The 18,664-nt window shown below is 47.3% G+C and overlaps 1 protein-coding gene across 1 annotated transcript; it reads left to right on the plus strand.

Annotated features, from left to right (window-relative positions):
- The first annotated feature begins 9,744 nt into the window (after positions 1 to 9,744).
- Positions 9,745 to 18,058, plus strand: LOC119437130 (microtubule-associated serine/threonine-protein kinase 1-like). The gene is made up of 11 exons (XM_037704192.2): positions 9,745 to 9,770; positions 9,857 to 10,054; positions 10,157 to 10,215; positions 11,890 to 12,255; positions 14,433 to 14,524; positions 16,047 to 16,212; positions 16,601 to 16,773; positions 16,837 to 16,907; positions 16,975 to 17,091; positions 17,470 to 17,711; positions 17,903 to 18,058. Exons 2-11 carry the CDS (start codon positions 9,871 to 9,873, stop codon positions 18,056 to 18,058), a joined length of 1,626 nt encoding a protein of 541 aa, XP_037560120.2. The 5' UTR covers positions 9,745 to 9,770; positions 9,857 to 9,870.
- The last annotated feature ends 606 nt before the right edge of the window (positions 18,059 to 18,664 follow it).

Below are 18,664 nucleotides of genomic sequence, written 5' to 3' on the forward strand. Positions count from 1 at the left end.
ACGGCGTAGAAGTTCAGCTGTCCAGCGATCTGCGACGGCGACGTGCTCACGGCTTCTTTTATTGCGATAGCAATTATATGGACACTTCAACCGGATTTATGCCGTCGCCGTCGCCGTGAGGTTCCGTATAGATTTCAAGGGCGATAAAATCGTCGCCGCGCGCCGTATGCGCGAGCGAAAGTGCGCGGGGGACGCCCGCTATCACGGAGGGCGAACGCTCGGCGGAAAGCAAACGCGAAAGGCCGTGGGGGTATGGGAGGGAGGGAGGCGGGGCGGCGCTGTACATTATACATGTACACTGTCATATTACGTATATTATTATGTAATAAGTATTAAGTATAAGTATATTACGTATATTATTATGTAATATGTATTACGTATATTATTATGTAAACTGTCATACATTACCACGAATCAAGCCCAGTTTTATGCTAAATTAGAGCCGTCGCTTCTGTGGGTGCCGCCATGTTTGTTGACGAAAGCTTTTGGGGCAGCTTTTGGAGCTCCCGCTAAATCGATGAAATAGCGTGCCCGACGCAAAACCCAAACACAGTTTCCGTCTTGCGCATGCGCAGTGGCTTCGACGCGATTTCTTTGGGGCCCCAATACGTTTGAGGCCAATATTCTAAACCTCTAATAATTGCTGGGGTTTTACGTGCCAAAACCACGATATGATTGGGAGGCATGACGCAGCGGGGGACTCCGGATTAATTTTGGCCACCTCAGGTTCTTTAACGTGCACCTAAGTACACGGGCGTTCCTGCATTTCGCCTTGATAGAAATGCGGCCGCCGTAGCCAGGGAATCAAACGCGCGTCCTCGAGCCAGCAGCACGACACCTCACAAGTTAAGCTAACACGGTGGGTGAAGTTCATGTGACGTGGTGCACTGATGTCATCGTGGCAAACATGTTTCGATATCAATAGAATGAATATCTACATCCATGACGTTACGGGCAAACCATCTAGAAGTAAAAGCACCAGAACTCACCTTTATCTCGGGGCTTTGCTCCCATTCTTTTTTATACGTTCTCGCATACTTGGCCCACTTCCCCATGTTTGATTCTCCTCCCTGAGGAGGATCCGATCTTACGTCCAACCTATCGAAATTAATTTCGAATGTAAACACGAACAAAAATTATTCTAGCAGGAGAAGGAAAATGGCAGTAAAGTTTCGCGCGAGATACGTGGAGTAGGTCGAAAGCTGGGCGCGGCGCGATACTTCACCCAGTATTAAGACATGACCATGAACGTACTGGGGCGTGTCATCCACCCGCGCTTCCCTTCTTTCATGTCAGTGTCACGATCGCCCTACGGCCCCGACCCTATGTTATTGCTCTCCTTTCCTGAGCATAGCCATGTTAGTACAGTGTACTGTGAAAAACTCACTACTCCCAGGTTCATCCCGATGCCCGGGGATCGGGTGCATAACGGTCAAGCGGGGTGTAAGTTTAAGTGCACCAAATATCAAAGCCACCGGCTCAGACAACGGCGCAGAGTGGGAAGGGGAGGGGGGGGGGGTCATTTCGCGCACGCACACACGCACAGCCACGCGGGCCGGCGCAACCAGCTATAACACTGCCTTCGAGATTTGCTTCTATACCCGATCAGAGCCACCTCTGGAGCGTGGATTAGGGCGCCACTTATGGCCCAAACACAGCCAAGTCGCAGATTTTCAGTAGCCCAAATATGGCCACATAGCCAACTCGTCCAAGTCGACGCCAAAAATTTTTTCCCGTAGCCCAATTTGGCTATATATAGCCAAACCTGGCAACACTGGTTGCCGGCTCACCCTCGCACGCTTTCACTCGCACACACAACGCACATCGCGCGGCGACAATTTTATCGCCGTTGGACTTTACACGGAACATCACTATGACGGGGATGGCAACGGCAAAAATGCGCTTGCTGTGTCCATATAATTGCTATCGCAATAAAAGTGAGTGAGCTCGCCTCGCACTTGCCTCGCGCTCGCGCCACTACTCGCGCGTTCGTCTTTTCCCACCGCTGGCCCCGACGCCGCTCATCAGGCCAGCGTTCCCATACCGCCCTTTGCGCTTAACGGGCGTAGAGGGAAAGGGCAACGGCGGCGCTGGGGAGGAGGAGGGAAATGTGAGCGATGGCGCGGGAGGGCACTGACGGAAAGGGCAACGGCGGCGCTGGGGAGGAGGGAAATATCAGTAGCAATGCATTCGGGGCGTTGAGGAGAAGCGTGGTTATGGTGGCTAGAATAGAATTCTAGCCACCATATCGTGGTGGCGGCGCTGGGGAGAAGCAGAGAAATGTCAGCGGCGGCGCCTGTAGAACGTTCTAGAAACGGCGGCAGCACGCTCGCAGCGCGCTGCGCCTTGTATACGTCACCGCGTGGGCTCAGAGCTTCATTCCACATTACTATGGCCCTAACTAGACTTTCGCCTTCACATTATTAGAAAGTTCCAAGCATCCCCCGTAATTTTTTTTCTCATGTGTCCACGCGTTCATTTCAGGACACTGAAGCCAGCAAAGCTAAATATACGTACAAAAAAAAACGTATAACTAAGCTCTTTGATTTAAGGGTTTTCTTTTGCTTAAAGTAAGTCCCCGCGAATGTATATAAAAAACCAGAAGGACTAGTTACCGTTCTCCATTTTGAATTCTCCTTCTCTTAATTCTGTCATAGTAATGGGGAGGCCTCTGTGTCTTGTGCTAAACAGCTTCAGTCGTCCTCCACCTTCACAGAGTGGAATGACTCAGGATTTTTTTTTTTTTTTTTGCTTCACGCGAGTTCTAGCCACATTTACACCAAGAACTTCATACCATGTTTTTGCGCAATTTATATGGGACATATGCATTGTATCGTCCGTTTCTACAAAAATGAAAGAACTACCCAACCCGTACCTTAAATTTGAGACCAGCCTTCGTCAACTAAATATAAACGAAGCGAGGTACACTCATCCCCTCACGATGTTGCCCTACGTGGCGTATCAGGGAGCAAATAGTGCACAAATGCAGCAATAATATACGTTGCGTTATGCCCGTGTTGCTTTCATTCTTCGTGATAAACTGTAATAAAATATTAAACTAATAGGTTTTTCACTTTTTATTTTACAGAGTTGAGCTTTTTGTCCGACTTATTCAAAGGAGTTACTCACCCCGCACTCCTACAACTCATCTGTTCTTCGGGAGGAGTCCCTGCAGGTTTCAGTTTCACAATTAATAAGGTGGTAGCGCGACCAACCTGCTTAATGAAAAAGATCTCTTGCTGAAGTGTTCATATATAAATAATAACTACTAACAACCAAACTAAGAACTACGCATAGGCAACTTTTATCACTGTAACGCTCATTGTAATCACAGTTCCACGTTGACAACATACAGTACAAGCACAGTACCGTTCGTATGCTACAAGTTTTGCATTATAACTTCGCGCTGTTTTATTGTCGTACAATAAGCATAGGAGGCTCAAACCCACCCAATCTGACTGTCTGAGCGGGTGTTCTGGCTGAGCGGGCGAAGCCTCGAACCGCAGCTGCGCAGTGGGGCAACGTGACGTCAGCGGCCAACGCCAGCTCCAAGGATGGCGTCGAGTGGTAAACTAAACTTAAAGAAGCAGGAGCAGATGTGCGCTTTCTGTAAAAGGATGACGTCCCATGGGAAACAAAACATGAAGCAAAAGACGCTGGCTCGCGCTCTCGGATACCACGCCACATCGTTCTTCATGTAGGTGGCGTCGTGAGTCTTCATACGCGGTGATTCGCATGTCGTAAACAACCAGCGTAGTGGTCGGCGCGTTGGAGCGGAAGTGTTAGTCCTTCAAAGCAAACAAAGAACCAGCCGAACACAAAGAAGCTTCTTATGGAAATCGAGGTGTCCCAACAGAATTCCAAAGGCGGCCCCGTGCTTACTCACCTATAACAAATCTGCAACAGATCATCCTAAATTTCATTATCAGAAACAATACAGACTTAGATATATTATCAGGCCCAGCCGCCAAGCACATAGCTCTGTTGGACAACATCATTTTCCTATAAGTTCAGAGAAACCGATACATGGGGCGCTATAACGTAAGATTATTCCAAACTGTTTTGATTCCAATTTCTGGAATCAGCCTCCACGACTGGGCAAAACATTTTCGGGCCACTCCCAACTTCGCCTGTCACGCGATGTCACGAAAACCGCGATAGCTTCCCATCCGATATAGCGTGTACACACCGATTATGCATGATTAAACCGAACAAAAGAAAAATAATCATTCCTGATTCGACGCCTTTTCACCATTAGCCCTCTGCTATTGGTCCAATGTTTTCTGGCTACGCCCACTTCGTCTGTCTGTCACGCGACCACACAAAACCCCGAAAACTCACCACGTCCAAGTGACGTGTACGCGAAAAAAAAGCATTAATATGCCTAACAAAACTGAAAAATTTTCTGAATAGCCACAGACTGCCCCGTTCCGGAAGGAATAGAAGATGGCTGCCCGCCGATCGCTCAGGCCCTCGCTACTCGCATCTGCCGGTGAGCATGCATTTATTTGCGCATAATAAACATTTTTGCGTGGCAGTAAAACGTTATCGAGCCCTTTCGGCATGCATACGACATCGCTCTGCCGACTGTTCCTTGCTGAGGATTCGTTTTAGCGGCGTTCTCATCCTTCCGTTGCACGCCGCCGCGATTTTCGACCAGCCACCGCAAGCTAAGTAAGGCGAAGCGGACCAATCGAAGAAGCCGGCACCACCCTCTTCGTGCGGTTATCTATTTTCACTGTGCTGGCTCGGCCCCATCGAAACCCTCTCCACTAGAGCGTGCTCTTCGCCTTTTGTCAGCCAATTAGATAAGAAAAACCGCTGAGTGTAGACAATGTTATTGGTTTTGAAAGCGAACAAAGGTGACCTCCTATAAACGAGGACAATGTTTGATTGGGTTGTTTAGACAACGCTGCGGGTCACCGTCCGATGCTTGCGTCGGTGGTTACGTAAATTTGACGTCAGGAGTTTTGAATGAAAACAGTTTGGAATCATTTTACGTTATAGCGCCCCCCGCTTCGCTACAGGTGTTGCACTATCAGTATGAAGGCTTAGTGGTTCTTAAAGGGAAGAGAAGAGAAAAGTACAGCGCCGTAACTGCCTCTCGCGAGAGGGCACCTCAACAGTGCTGTACGGGTAGGGGGTGAGGGGAGATAGTAGAGAGTGGGTGCAGTATAGAAAAAAAAAAAAAGAAGATAAAGCTGATTCACACTACGCCGACACGAGAACGATTTTGGGCCGCGATATGGAAGCGATGCCTTTTCTGGCACTAATATTTGTTCGCGCTTCGTCAGTGGCCAAAGCAAAGCCCCGCCCACGTTATCAATAACAGAATCGGCTGACCCTGAATGGTGGATAATGAGTGGCATGTAGAATCTAGCGGAAGGCATCGCTATAAGGTCTGCCGAATGATGACGCGAGAAGTTTACTAGACGGAAAACGCTGTGGCCAATGGTTTAAAGTAAGGAAACACTGTAGCCAACAGTGGGCAGACCAACATCTGTGCCGTGTCCGCCTAGCGTGAATCAGCCTCAAGAGGCGGGTTTTACGTGAACAGAAACGGTGAATTTCGGCAAATAATAAAAAAAAACTACTACCATCTGCATCATTGACAGAAGCTAACACCCCCATCCTGAGGCCTCCATGTGCCCGCACTTTTTTTTTATTTTCGCATGCCTGAGTGCCGCCAAGGTGCTAGAAGTGTCCTCGGGTGTGTCAAGTTATCGAGAGATGGCCTTTACGGGGAGCTCATCGGCTATCATGTATATATGTGATGGTGAAATAAAATTAAAATGATCTTACTGCAATACATTTAGGTATTCCGGTGAAGCTTACTAAAGCACAACCACGATTATGCAGCGCATGTTAGAGCTTCGCCAAAAAAAAAAAAAGAAAGAGGACAACACCTGCCAGGCTACAAATGACACAAAAAGCGTCCCATGAAACGGGAGCAGAAACAGCAGCGCACTCCTTACAGATCCCCCCTCATCTTGCACATATACAAACCCGTCTTGGTTTTATTGGCAATGGGTAAAGACACATTTTTACAAGCAATGTTTATCCAAACAAGGCAAATGATGTGCAAAAGTGTGTGTGTGTGTGGGGGGGGGGGATTTTATAAATCCTTGCACGTATGACCACAGGTAAAAATACTTAGCCCGCTCGCCGTCTGATAAAGTCAGTTTAATAAAAGACCTCAGAGAAACCACATGAAAAAACAAAGCAAGTGGAGAGGTCATCGATTGATATTAGCCTTAGGCTTCTACATACCTCGGAGACCACTTAACTTGTCTAGGAACAAACAGTGTATAGACAAAGAAGCAATTTCTTATTTGTATGTAAAATTCTCAAGGCATGCCGAAGCAACTGCATCAAGTACATTGTGTTTTTTTTAATTATGGGGTTTTAGGGCCAAAACCGCGATCTGATTATGAGGCGCGCCGTAGTGGGGGACTCCGGAAAATTTGAACTTTAACGTGCACCTAAATCTAAGTACACGGGTGTTTTGGCATTTCGCCCCCTTCGAAATGCGGTCGCCGTAGCCGGGATTCGATCCCGCGACCTCGTGCTTAGCAGCCCAACACCATAGCCACTAAGCAACCACGGCGGGTAATTACATTGTATGCATGGTGAGGTGCGAGTAATAAAAGTACTTTCTTCGAAAATAATTACTTGTGACAAAAGTATGTTGCAAACCAGGTACAGCAGACTAAAAATTAGACTTGTCAGCTGTTATTGTGCCACCAAGCCTGCTCCATGATTTACAATGCCAAGAGATGGAGAAAAAGAAATAGCAGGAGAGATTTGAGCATGTTTTTACACAGTAAATCATGAATCTGTTACAACTGGCCAGCAGTATACATTCTTATAATGCACCTGCTATGGTGCACAGGATTTTTAGCAATGTATTTTAGCAGGGAGAGAAACATGCCCTGAAACAACAAATCAACCCTTAAACTCTTGCAAAACAGTTAGCAACTGATCATGTAGCTCCAGGTTCGCGAATGATTTATTATGTATACTGTGGCCCGTATAAATGATAACTGACTCATTGAAGTAACCCGGACGGGGCGGCCACCCGCGAGGCCTACGGAGCAAGGCGGCCGGGTCGCGGAACGCCGCAGAGAGAACGATGACTTCCATGTTCGAGGTCCAACCAATGACGGAGTGCTTTATTAAAGCACAAAGAAGGTTGACACGGCGCGGTAGACTGCGCCAACATACTTGACCGAAATGTAGTACAACAGTGAGCGCGGGGTCGCGCTAGTCATCAGACTCTTCGATAGCGATAATGAGAATACAAAACTCATCTTCGTAGCATTAACTCTTCGAGTACCAATGAAAACGACGCAATTTGTCAGCGTCGACTAACGAACCGGTTGGCTTATTGCCAAGCAAGGGCTCGCCAAGAGGCGATATCAGAGATCCTTGCCACATAGCAATATAAAGAAGCCGTTTGGCCAAGGGCCCACGTCATTGTGCAAGCCCTTTGTATGAACAATTTCCATGTTTCCTTGTGAAGCTGTTGCTTTTTAAATATTCGTTCATCTTTGTTCATTTCTGGTAAGAACCTGGGGTTGAAGTCACAAAGATTTTCATTCGTAAGCGATCTTTGACATTGGCCGGTTGTCATCGCGAATCACATGTCCAGCGTTAGGATTGGCTGGAGCTCTTGCAAGCAATTCTAGCGTAAGAACATTCTGTGAATATGAACCACGATTATTAGCTAATTTACCGTTGTAGGTATGTGCCATGTGCCTTCAGGGTGGCAGCGGCAGCAGCAGCAGCGGCAGCAGCAGCACCACCACCACCACCACCACCACCACCACGACCGACAGTAGCAACAAGGACAACCTCGATTCAATTCAATTCAATGTACTAATTCTATGTACAAATTTACTTATCAATAAAAGCGAATTGAATTGAATTGAAACCTCGATTCGATACAATGAGGTCTCTTCATCATCACCATGGAGTAGAACACAAAGGTCAGCCACTTGGTGAGCGGTCATCCCGACGAAAATAATAATAAACAGCTCGAAAAACGGGACAGCGCTGCGGCGGGCGTGTCTTTTAGATTGTCGCGTTTTCATCACTGATTATTTTATTGCGATAGCAATTATATGGACACTCAAAGCTTATTTCTGCCGTCGGCGTCACCGTCGCTGTCGCCGTGAGGTTGCGTATGACGTCAACGGCGATGAAATCGTCGCCGCGCGCCATATGCTGTGTGTGCGCGTGAAAGCGCGTGAAGGACGCGCTTTCACGGGGAGCGAACGCATGGCGGAGAGCAAACGCGCGTTCTGCGCCGCGCTCGCTGAAGGGCTGCAGAATTAAGCGTCTCTTTCCTCTTTTACAATCACACACACACATATATATATATATATATATATATATATAGAGAGAGAGAGAGAGAGAGAGAGAGCAAACGCGACTTCTTCCGTCGCGTGAAAGGCCGTGGGGGGACGGGACGGAGGGAGCGGAGGCGACATTTAGCTGCGGCACCAAATGCGTAATTATATAAAAACGTTGCGAGGCGAGAAGGTGGTAAAGAGTTCCGACGCTGATCGACGAGTGTCCCGTTCTGATCTCGTCGAAAACCTCCGAGCCGCCCCTAGAGGCACCGGCAACAGTCACCAACGCCGCGCGCGTTCGGTGCGAACGCGGGCAAAACGCCGACGGCGTCGACAACAGTTCTGCGCGTTGCTTGTGCTGCTGCATGTCCAAGTTTATACAGCTGATAAAACTACTGTCCTTACTCCGTGTAGCTCTCTACTAATTTGCTATCGCAATTGATGCTTCGCCTTTCGGGTGAAACTGCGACATTTTTTCATAACGGCAATCATCATCGTCGTCGTCGTGGCAACTTTTGCGGTTGGATAACGTGGCGCTCGAGCCCTGCGCGGGCCGCGCGGCAGGTGACGTTCTGCTGCACCGGCCCGCGAAGCACGAGATTCGTGCGGTAGGCGTCGTTCGCACAATTGACAGGACGCCGGGCTGACCGTTTTCTTCGAGCCAAACCTCACCGGCACTGACGCTACAATGCCAGGCTCGGACAAATACAGAGGTGTGTACTCGCTTATCTAAATTCTTCCAGCGCGTCTGGTGAAGTTGCTGCTTTGTTGACAGCTAAATGTGGAACAAGCTTATCTTAACGGTCCTTTTGAAAAGTGGTGGTTAGGTGGGCCGAAATGCGTGTTCGATTCGTTTCAAGTGTTCTTCTTCTTTCTGGGGTTTTACGTGCCAAAACCAATTCTGATTATGAGGCACGCCGTAGTGGAAGGCTCCGGATTCATTTTGACCGCCTGGGGTTCTCTAACGTGCACTACAACGCAAGCACACGGGCGTTTTTGCATTTCGCCTCCATCGAAATGCAGCCGCCGCGGCCGGGATTCGATCCCGCGATCTCGTGCTCAGCAGCGCAACGCCTTAGCTGACTGAGCAACCGCGGCGGGTCTTCGTTTCAAGTGTGAACCCTGAAACACTGTGGGTGCTTTGTGGACTTAAGGTGGTGCTAATGTATAAAAGAAGGCTGTGCAACCTGTGAAATAGAAATCGCCCATTAAGCTGACGTTGCAGGCTTCGCGCTACAACTGTTGCTTTTAATGACCTTTTGTTATCTATTGGCCCCGTAAAGCTAAGCATGCAAGCACTGAAAATTTCAGTGTTAGTCTTACATATGTAAAGGTGACAATATTCCTGCAAGTGATGCCGAAATAAAAAAATGTATTGTTACACAGGAAACTCCGAGAAACTTACAAACCGTGGTGGTAAGTATAAACTATTATGCACAGTCATGTGAATAACTGCTTAACTGGCGTGATTTCATGGTGTACTTTGGGGTTGTACAACGCAGACGGCGCTACAACGATGCCGGTGACGACGTCAACGCGACATCGGGGTGCCACATCTACCTTTGCATCCGGCGGTACGGGAAGCATGAGCTCGGCGAGCAGGTCGTCGCCTGTGACGTCGACCACGAGCAGCTCGGAGGAGGAAGAGCCCACAAGCATAAGCTCCGAGGGGACATCTATGTCGCCCCAAAAACGAAAAGGTGGGCTGGGTGTCCTGTTTGCTTTGCGCAAAGTAGTAGTTACCGATATAGACAAGCTCGACAAGTAATGTTCCATGTGCATTTTTGTTCGCCTTTCCACAGAGATGATGCGACAGAAGAAAAGTTCAGCGGTGAAAGTTTTGGTTACCTTGTTTCCAAGGGTGAGGCATGCATTTTCCGACGTTTCCTATACTAGATACTTCTATTTCCAAATTATAAAGGCCTTCATGCAGAGTTGTTAGCCAAGTGTTAACCGTCTCTCAAGAGAACGCCGTGCGCTGACAGGTCCATTTCCCTCGACAAAAGTGGCACATAAGAAAAAAGCAATCAGACAGGCAGGGAAATCTGCCCGTCTCTCAAGAGAACACCGTGCGCTGACAGGTCCATTTCGAACACGAGGTGCGACTGTAACACTTCATTCCGCCGACGAGTGCAAGGTCACAGAGAAAACTGAAATCATTCCTCACACAAGCTTGGCCTTGGTTAAAATGTCCTTGGCGTTACCGCTTGCACTATACTTCTGCACATCTCGGACAAGAGCATGGCCCCGTATTCACAAAAAACTTACGCTATAATAGTTCGTAAGAGAAATTTTCAACCAATCCTGATACTGGACATATAATTAGCGGTGGCCACCAGCCAATGGCAAAGAGCACTTACGAACGAAAAGCTTTGTGAATTCGGCCCCAGACACTTAAGGCGTTGGCAACATTACTAAAGCTTTTGGTTTGATTGCACACTGATTGTACAGTGCGAAGTACCCGACTATTACATGTTTGAGCCTTGGAGGATGTTTCCTATTTCCAAATTATCGGCATTTTTCTGAAACCTAAATTTTGCTTGATCAATTGTGTTTCGTCGTTAACCTGTTCGACACTGTACAACTCAGTTCCACGTAGCATCAGGTCCTCATGTAGCTTATGATATATTATTTTGCTCTAACGATCGCTACAGGAAATCTGATTGTTGTGTCCACCCTCGTTTCTGCGCACTGTTATATTTCGAGATGAGGAAATCTGTATTCTTTCAGGCAATGCAGTTCAGTAATTAAATATAAACAAGCCCCAAACAAGAGGTGATATCTATTATAATCAATAAGAGCGACTGAATGCTAATATCCGAAATGAAAGAAAACACTTTTTATTTTATTAAAGGGAAACGTTATCCTCTATGCGCAAGTCGGAGCACCTGCTTTTATATTTTCATGGTGGGACAGGGACACCGGCTCATTCCTCCATCTGCACGGCTGTCCCATTTCTCCTGAATCCGGGTACCTCGAGAAAAACGTTACTGACTATACAAGACCACCTCATGGGCTCCGAATGACGGCGGCCTTGTGCGCCTCAATAACACAAACTTTCAAGTTTCTCGCAACTTAGAAACACGACTAACCTCTCCAAGTAAGACGAAAAGGAAAGAAAGCCAGAAAAAAACTAAATAACTTTAGCAAACTTATGTTGAAGTTTAAAAGTTGATTTCTCACTAATTGCGCATTTACCGCGCGAAAGGAAGCAGCCATTGCTAAGCAAAAGTGGGCCACATTAGCGCCACCTGTGAAACATTATCAGCTCCCTGAAGCTATTCTCTACGGAAATATGCAAACTCTCCCTCCAGCTGTCCCACTCCTCCCTGTCTTTGCGTACCGAAAACGTTTCCATAGGAAGGTTGCCTGATATGCCACTCTGACTGAAGCAAGGATACAACGTCCAGGAGTCGTGTTTCTTCAGAACTTGCGTATATCTTAGGTCACAATTTGTGTCAAGCGAATCAGTGTTAGCCACATTTATTCTACGTCCTAGTAGGACGAATCGCGTGCGTGTTGGTCGCTGGCGCAGATACCGAAGGTGACCACGGTGCTGCTGGAGTTCTTCATCAAGCGCGAGAACAAGGTCTCGCTGCTTCGCGACCCGCTGTCGCATTTCTGCCAGGAGCAGTCGGTACTGGCAGCACAGGACTGTCTGCAGAAGCTGCACCGGCAGTTCATCACGTACCAGGACATCCGCGACATGGTCGAGAATCTGATGGGGCTGCACAGCCTGTGCCTGAAGCGGGCGCCCGTCACGGCACGCAGCCTCGGCCTGGTCATTCGCAAGCTGACCATCATCGTTGGTGAGCTGGCCACTTCTCTTGAGAAGATCTCCGAGGTGCCGGTTACCGACTGGATGGCTGTCGGCGACGCGGTCGTCACGCGCACCGACAAGGTATGCGTGCCTAACCGCCACCGCGCGCATGTTGCACGTCATCTACTGAGTGGTTTGTATTGAAAGAAACGTACTGAGGCTCGACATGTCAAACCGTCAATGAGACTACCAAACAGATTGGTAATATTGCGGCAAAGCTGCATCTACCCCTCCCCCGCCATAAAGAACAATATTATCTTCTGATCTGGCGGTTAGTAATGCTTGCAAAGTGAGAAGAATGTTTCTCCTGTAATAGTGAATAAGCGACGAGTAACTTTCTTAATATCTGATTGCTCGGTTTTCATAAAGCCTTGTTTCTTTACTGCGAGATTACGAGTAGCATGTAAGAACTTGGAGAAATATGTACATAATAATGACATAATATTAGGCTAGTAATGGACTACTCTTATGGCTCCCAGAAGGGTATCCATAAAGCGCTAAACCAACGTTGCGAGAAAAAAAAACTGTTGGTATAAAGGCAAGTAGCTATAACTGTTAGGTAAAATAAACATGATTTGAAATTTATGTGTAGGAAAAGCACCTTTCCCCGCAGCAATGTTAGTTAAACTTTCTTTAAAGAATGCTATTTCTTTAATTTCGGCACCGCTCTCATGCTTTAGGCATTTAATGAGAAGTTTGCGACAAACAATAGGCACAGTGGTCGTACTGGATAGCACTGGCATTTCATTCCAATACACAAACCGGCAAACTTGGTTACCTGTACATGTCGATGAACCACTTAACCACGCAATGAGAAACAACTGGGGTTGTTCGCTCTACTCTGAGTTCGTGAAGTTGTTTTCGATTACGCACTGTTATGCAAAGGCCCAACTTTGAAACTGCACGCAAGCAGACACCACACAGCGCGTAAGTTTGTTTCCGTCCAGTTTCGAAGTTGTCACTTGGCATAACAGCGCCTAATCGAAAACAATGCCTAAACACCTGGCTCCACTTGCATCCCTAGTAGCAATAATGCAATCAGTTCATACAATCATCACTTCATTTAGCAATTCCAATAGTGACGCTGCTCTGTCCTCTTCTTATGCAATTGATATATCACGCATCTGCCTTTTATCAACATTAACTGCTGAAACCCAATGAACAGAAAAGAGGGAAACCAAGCACTATTCTATGCCAGGATTCTGACTTGAGTGTCTACCCGCACGGGCCAGTGGTTGTTATTCTCGTAAAATACAGTTTTGGGCTAATTGGGGCTTATTTCTGACCGTAATTGGTGTACAGAATAACATCACGGACGATAGAAGAGACGTGGACGGAGTGCGCCGGCAAGTGTCGCTTCTGTTGTACTCGTTATTCTTGCTGCGCCACAATTCGGTCAGAAAAGTTATTTTAGAAAGTCGCGTGAAGCAAAATAAATAAATAAATAAATAAATTATGGGCTGCCACGCGCCCAACCCACGATTGATTAGGGGACCCGCCTTAGTGGGCGAACTGCAGATGAACTTTTACCACCTGGGGCACTTTACGTGCGCGTAAAACTACGTAGACGGGAGGTTTTGCATTTCAGCGCCATCGAAATGCAGCCGCCGCTCCTTTGGAGCGGAACCGCGATCGAGCTCAGCAGGCTGCAGGACGCAATAACCACGAAGCTACCGCGGCAGGTTCCAGTGAACTAGCTCGTAAGCGAAAAAAAGGAGAGAGGTAGAAGGGGGCAGCGAGTGGGAGTTTTGTTTGGGCATGAGGGCAGCGACATATCCTGTCCTGAATAAGGAGTAGAGGGTGGTATGTGTAATCAGACGAGTTAAAAGCGGATGTGGGTTCAGCGGAGGATGCCCTGGGAGAAGCTGGTTCTGCAATTTGCTCGCAATGCGCGTTGCATGCCAGTCAAGACGTAGAAGTAGCAGTTGTGCGTTTACAGTTAGGTAATTACAAAATGTGTAGAAACTAGCCTCGCATTTGTGCCTTGAAACGCTACGAAATGAAAAAAAAATTGAAAAACAAAAACACCATGAATATTTTTTTTATTTGCTGTACCAATTCTTTTATATTACTCTCAAAGCCTGATATCAGATACATATATTAGAACCTTCGATACCAGTAACAAAGTTTACTGCCAGTGTACGAATATTGCTGATGGTTATCGCCCACTTTTTGGGGACGGCTCGACACAAAGAAAAGTACCATTTCTTGACGACTGATTGCGCACCTCTACATCCTTTTTTTTTCGTCTTTGGCAGATGAGAATTGAAGAACAACAACCGTTCACTGATTTCATTCCGAGGACCCGAGATATCGAGCCTGTGAAGCTTCTCGGGGCAGGCGGCTTTGGGTGAGCAGAGGATGGTGCATTACCGGTCAAATTAAGGACGTGAGCAGACGTGTGGATGTCAACGTAAGAATGTACTGTTGGGCTAGTTGGGTTTACATAGTACTGTATTTCAGAGCCAAGACGAGACAATAAGACAGGACAATAGACAAGACAAGGCACAGCGCTTTCTTGCCTTGTCTATTGTCTTGTCTCTTATTTGCGCTTTAAAATGGGACAGCGTTAACGAAGCTCACTCGATATTATTGAAAGTTTTGTTACTAGCAGATATACGTGCGGTGTTAATACACACATGTATGACGCAAATTACCAAAGACCGTACAGAAGCTTGAAATAACTACATAGGTATTGTTCAAGATCTTGTACAGAAAACCAGTTTGCGTCCTTTTACACAGACAAAGGCTGCCCGTTTAGTTTTTTCAAGCTCAATATTTCATCACGAAAGCGAACGGATTTTCGTAGTCAATAGAAAACTACTCCTACTCACTAACCTAAATCGAGATGTATGAAATTTGCGAATACTACTACGTGTTTCGATCAAGCGGTTACGCAAGTGCGAAGCATGCTCCAAATTGTAACTGCGGTTATGTCTCGACAAGGCAAAGGAAGCTACGTGGTTTTCAATAAAGTGGCGATTTTCCCTTACCAAAGTTCTCAGAATATAAAAAAAAACTCATCATTCAACGTGGCGGTTCGGTTATTAGGAGTTTATGCGGCAAGTTTTGTTAGTTCCACTCCTTCCATTTTACGCAGTGGATTTTTGAAGGATGTGTAGAAGGAGAAGTTGCAGTTGAAACACGCAGCATGAAAAGCGTGTTTAGGAAGTACATCTTCAGTGAACGTGCCTAGAGTGCGGCAATCGTGTGCAGCAGAGTGCACTGGGCCATATAGTGGCTATTACTAGGCTATTAGGCTATTACTAAAGTTCACTTTCCTCTGTGCTGCGGAGGCGGCTGATTCTATGAGGGGTAGGCAATGTGTTGATAAGGCACGACATCGACTTGCAGGTTAACGTATGCTGAAGCTCACGACACATAGGCCGCGGTGTTTAATAAATGTGGGCGACGAAAGTAATCGCACAGTGAGAAGCACGCGAGCAGCGGTGGTGAGCGTGTCTGCAGCGCATGCTCAAAGCAAGTCTTCTTGAACCAGAAAGCGACCGCTCACCCTACACGGCGGAAATTAACGTCTAAGTGCCTCACTACTGCACTCTGGACAAAGGTACAAGCGGCCGTACAGCCTCCGTCTTGACCCAAACACGCCTTAAGTGCCTTTTCGTTTCTCCTCCCCCTTCTGCGGATGGTGCTGGAGATTTCTGGTCGGCGTGCTTTGAAACTGTTACCTTAATGCATCTTCCTTCCAAAAGCTTCGATGTTTACGCCTTACAACCTGTGTTTGCTAGAACTGAGACGCTAGAGATGGGTCTCGATTGTTCGGGTTGAATCTGACGTCTGTTGTACGCGCTGGTCGTGCTCAACGTAGTGGTCGAGTGTGATGTGCATAAATCGGCCTTTCCATCACGCAGCGCCGTATACAAGGCCCGATACAAGCCTGCCAACCTTATCTGCACGGTGAAGCTGATCGCCTCAGACCGATTTAATCGACCGAAGCAGGCGTGCATTGACAAGGTGGTCGCGTCCGTCGTGCGGAGCCCTTTTCTTGTCAAGTACTACGTATGCTTCGCTACTAAGGTAAGCGGAACCATGGCTCTACTGGAACGAGTGTAAAACTAGAGCTGAAATTGGCGAGGTTTCACCTAAGGGTGCAGACAGGCGGTCAAAATAAGAAAACGAAAATCACTGCCAGTTTTGTATTCTGTGTGACAGATAGGCACCTGGACGTCTGCGTTATTGTGATTGTGCAAATCAACGTCATATATCTTCGTCGTGCAGAACAAAGTTTCCCTACAGCTTCGACGAGAACACTCACGTACGTAACACTATATGGTTTCACGTGTTGTTCGGCAAAGTGTCACAAGATCTCACAACCACCGTTGTTACTGCCGTGTAACGTATTTACATAAGGAGTGGACAAGCTAAAGCTCTCTACTGTCCACACTTAGCAGTCTGCGTGTCGCAGGACGCGTATGTGACAGTGATGGAGTACGTGTGTGGCGTGGACCTGATGCGCGTGGTGGAGCGCGCCATGTTCCTGCCCATCGAACAGGTGCGTGTCATTATGGCCCAGCTCATCTTGGCCGTAGAGCATTTGCACCTCAAGGGCTTCTTGCACCGGGACATTAAGGTGTCCAAGTAAGTGTGCATAATGCGCCCTCAGTTTACTTCAGGCTCACTAGTCTGTGGCTTCATTTTCAGCATGCTAATGATTCCCGGTGGAAGAGTCAAGCTAATAGATTTTGACACCAATAAAGTTTGCCTAGGACATTGTAAGTAACAAAATTAAGTAATGATGCATTTGTGGTCACTTTGTCACGTTTGATGCTTCTTCCGCAGTTACAAAACGTGTCATGCGGGGCTACTTCCGGCGTACCCCGTTCGAATTCAGGGATGGAGAATCAGCCGGGACTATTCCCTATATGGCTCCTGAAATTCTCAAACGAAGGCCGTATGGTGAGCCAAAACGCTATTTTATGACTGTTCTTTACACCGCTCTGTAGGCGCACAATACCCGGAGATCCATGATGATGCGATGTAGTGGCTACCGTTGAAACAGAGGCAGTATGTAACGCAACAAACCCAGCTGAGTCCTGAGCGTTCTGTCATTGCGATCTTGGTTCATTCATATAGACGAGCGATATTCGGTGGTAGTGTTGTTGGAAAGGTCTTGGGGAGAATGACGGCACACAGGAACTTATTCTCGTGGCTTTAGCCAATAGCTGTCAATTCTCTACAGTACGTGCATTAAAATGGCTGATGAAATTCAACATTGTCAGTCTTGCATTTACTTGATTGACAAATCTCATGGTACACGTTGAATATGGAGCGCAGGCCGCGCTTGCGACTGGTGGTCCACTGGTGTGGTATTCTACAAGCTGATGACTGGCCGGGTGCCGTTCCGAGGCAAGACAAAGAAGTTGCTTCGCGACCGCATCATTGCGTCGCCCCTCAAATGGCCGAAAGTGAGCGAACACCCGCACTCGGCCAACACCACTGCCAAAGACATGGTCTACTTGTTGCTCAAGAAGAACCCCGTTGAACGGCTCGGCTCCAAGCAGTACCGCGACATCAAAGTGCGTTACAACTATTCACTTTGCCACCACAAGGCTAACGCAATATTTCTTGCTACATTCTTAAGTCAATGTTATGGAACTTATCTAGCTTATCTGAAGTCTGCAGTGTAAATGTACCGACTTCGTACGTGCACTATTCTAATATGTTCAAATGCTGTTTACGAAATGACGTGCGCATATTTCTGACGCAGTCGCATTCTTTCTTCGATGACTTCGACTGGAACCGGCTGCGTTCAAACAACAGCCTTTGCAATGTCCCTGCCATCTTCGAGCTCATGCAGATATCACCGCCCTCAGATCCGACTACGAACATGGCTGAGCACAGCACGCTAAATCTGTGTACGTGAAACCTCTAAATGAAATAATTATGGGGTGTTACGTGCCTATGACCACGATATAATTATGAGGCATGCCGTAGTGGAACACACCGCATGAATTTTGGCCACTGGGGGATCTTTAACGTGATACTACAACTAAGTGCACGAGTGTTTTTGCATATCGCCCCCGTCGAAAGGCTGCCGCCGTGGCCAGGAACAAACCCACGACCTCAAGCTCAACAGTGCAATGCCGTAGCCACTAAACTGCCGCGGCGAGTCTACGTGAGGCCTGTCTCGTACAACTCCTTTCTTCAACAAATTGCCAAAACATGCCTCGTATGGCCTTTTACGAGCAGGCCTTTTCTCACAATTGCATGTGTGGACACTTGTCATTAAGCTAGATTTCGTGTATGCGACTTCCCTCACAAAATGTAATTACCATGACAGACATAATACTGAACACCACATTGCAAATATGACTCCATATCGGATGCACTACCACGCATGATCATGCCTTATCCTAGCATGAAGGCTGGTAACGAGCAGCACACAGCTGTGAAATACAATCGAAGTGGCTTTCAAAGCTCCACCAAGGACGCGAAGGACGCCATAGTAGAGGATACCTAATTAATTTCT

Source organism: Dermacentor silvarum, chromosome 1, assembly GCF_013339745.2.
Source record: "Dermacentor silvarum isolate Dsil-2018 chromosome 1, BIME_Dsil_1.4, whole genome shotgun sequence".
In the NCBI taxonomy this organism is placed as follows: Eukaryota; Metazoa; Arthropoda; class Arachnida; order Ixodida; family Ixodidae; genus Dermacentor; species Dermacentor silvarum.

Bases quoted from the DNA above. Each gene is read 5' to 3' on its own strand.
- LOC119437130 (XM_037704192.2), top strand. From the start codon at position 9,871: ATGCCGGTGACGACGTCAACGCGACATCGGGGTGCCACATCTACCTTT. The intron at 16,213-16,600 runs GTAAGCGGAACC...TGCGTGTCGCAG, and splicing joins ACGTATGCTTCGCTACTAAG to GACGCGTATGTGACAGTGAT. The intron at 16,774-16,836 runs GTAAGTGTGCAT...CTTCATTTTCAG, and splicing joins CGGGACATTAAGGTGTCCAA to CATGCTAATGATTCCCGGTG.